Source organism: Vanessa atalanta, chromosome 5 (genome assembly GCF_905147765.1).
Source record: "Vanessa atalanta chromosome 5, ilVanAtal1.2, whole genome shotgun sequence".
In the NCBI taxonomy this organism is placed as follows: Eukaryota; Metazoa; Arthropoda; class Insecta; order Lepidoptera; family Nymphalidae; genus Vanessa; species Vanessa atalanta.
Genome location: NC_061875.1, coordinates 12830677 through 12833089, shown reverse-complemented (window position 1 = coordinate 12833089; position 2413 = coordinate 12830677). Strand labels below are relative to the sequence as shown.

The 2413-nt window shown below is 36.1% G+C and overlaps 1 protein-coding gene across 1 annotated transcript; it reads right to left on the bottom strand.

Annotated features, from left to right (window-relative positions):
• Positions 1-386: 386 nt before the first annotated feature.
• On the bottom strand, positions 387-1853 carry LOC125064323. The gene has a single exon (XM_047671297.1). The coding sequence runs from the start codon at positions 1851-1853 to the stop codon at positions 387-389; it is 1467 nt and encodes a 488-aa protein (XP_047527253.1).
• Between the last annotated feature and the right edge of the window lie 560 nt (positions 1854-2413).

Here is a 2413-nt window from a genome sequence, read left to right as displayed (position 1 = left end):
CCAAGTCAATACGAAAAATTATAAATAATACTAAACGAAATACAGTTGTTTATAAAAAAAAAGTAAATATACAAAAATACGCTAAATAAAATTTGTACACAATGTAAAAAAAAAAAGAAAAAGGATTAATAAAAATATGTTTATGCTTCTTAAATTGTTTAATGATGGTTTAATTTTAATAATTATATTTACAAAATAATTACTTAATTATAATATTGCACGTGAAGAATATCATTAAATAACAATAACAATGTTTTTTTTTTATTAAATGAACTTTTTAACAGGCGTTCAATTATGCGAAATAGTTTCAAAGATTTACCTACTACGAATAATTACGATAAAAATGGAACTTTGTCAAATTTATTTGAATTTTAATTACTATTATTTTATTTATGGAGGATAGATCCTCCGTTATGGGAGTAAAATTGTTTGCTTTTTTTGTTAAAACTTTGCGAAGCCGATATGTCATCCAAATCGCCCTCTTTATCTTGGTGCGCTGTCATGTGTCTCGTAAGATGATGCCTCTCTCTAAAACTTTCATTACATACAGGACATTTTAATTTTTCTTCTCTTTTTCTCCTATTTGGATCAGCAGTTGACTCGCTCTTGTGGTGAGTTCTCATGTGATAAACTAGATCTGACGTCATTCTGAAGCTTATACTGCATTTAGCGCATACGTTCTGTGCTGGTAAGGAAAATGCCGCTATGGTCGATGGCAAAAGTGTGCTTAAAATTGCAGCCGCAGGGTTTGCAATTAAAGGGTTGACCGGTTCACGAGGTGGTCCTTGAAATTTCAGAAAATCAGGATTGGGCTGCTGAAAATTTTGAACACCAAATGGATATGACGGTCCTGCTTGTAAATATGGTAATTCAGGTCGGAATGGTATAAAATTCATTTTGTTTGATGATATTTGCGTTGATTTCGCGTCGTGTTTACCTTGGTATTCGATCGCTTTGAACGAAGCACTTGTTCGCTGCATTGGACTTGCTTCTGGATAATTTGGCGACGTTGAGGGTACGTTTTGAGACTTGAAGAAATTGTGACCGTTTAGCAAATGTGCAGGTGTCAGAAGGTTGTTGAAACTCTTATTGTAGGAGTTTGATGGAGGACTAGATGCAGATAACGGTGGACTTACAGAGTTCTGATATAATAAGTTATCTGGACTGACTGATGGATTCGGTGATCGGACTGAAAAATTAGATACTTTTGTAAAAGCGCTTTTAGGTGATATTTCATGTTGCTTTTCACCAAATCGATTGTCAAACCTTGCTCTTGTTTGTATACTTATAAGAGTGGGGTCATCAAAAATTTTATTCTTATACTCATGTAAAAACTTTGGGTGTCTAGTTGCACTCTCGTTTGAGTTAGGGCGACTACGCGATCTCTCAGAAGTATCGGAATCGCTACAGTACATAATCTTACTCGGATATTCATCAGTACCGACGTCGATGTTTATATCAGAACCAAAACTTGGGGACATGTTGTTGTTCACTCGAACTCTTTCCTCGTCCGGATCTTTTGAATCGAGGGTATTATCATTAGAGTATTCACTCTGCTTATAAACTTCCGATACTCTTTTAGTCGGCTGCTCCCATTCCTCTGTATTGAACAGCTGTTTTGAAACTCTCAACTGTCTCTCGGGTTGAATTTGACGAATTTTTTCGTCTGGCATCATCAAGAAAGCCACGTCGAATGATCTTTTCGAAGCCTTGCCTTGATTGATCACAGTGGACTGCATATCAGGTTTAGTATTTTGTGAAATTTTAGCACTTTCTATATTTAAATTGGTCTCCTTAGAATCCGGAGATTGTTCTTTATAATTTTGATAGCTATTTTGAATGTCCATTGTCATTGTTTTCTCATTTAATACGTTTCACACAAAACCAAAACTTTTATCACTTATATCGCTACGTTTTGCACTGAGACGCGTGCGTACTACCCGTCAGTATCTTTGCGAATGTGATCGTAACGCGAGGGTGAAAATATATAAGTGGGGTTTGAAACTACCCTTTGCAGAGGCTTTTGAGCCGGGAGGCGTGTCGAGGCGACCAATGAGCGACGAGCGAGAGGCGTGATTGGTTACGTCGGTCCAATCAGACTAGCTTTAGACGATAGCGAGCAGGAGAGCTCAATCACCGGGTCAAGATAATAATAACTGCTGTGAATTGAGAGCGCATTGAGTTGTGGTAGGGTCAGCTCGACAAAGACGGTATGATATTGAAAACCGTGAACCGTGTCTTTGCATGTATTGTTTGACGCTACATTGTATTTTGATGACCTGTCAGTTTGTAAACAAATATTTTATATTGAAAATCCAATATCAATATTTAAATATAAAGTGTTATTACAAAGAAAAATACTATTAGAGTTTTCCGATTTGCACATTTCGAAAAAACTACATCACAAATTACA

Excerpts from the sequence above, each read along its gene's own strand:
- LOC125064323 (XM_047671297.1), bottom strand. The coding sequence starts at position 1,853 with ATGACAATGGACATTCAAAATAGCTATCAAAATTATAAAGAACAATCT.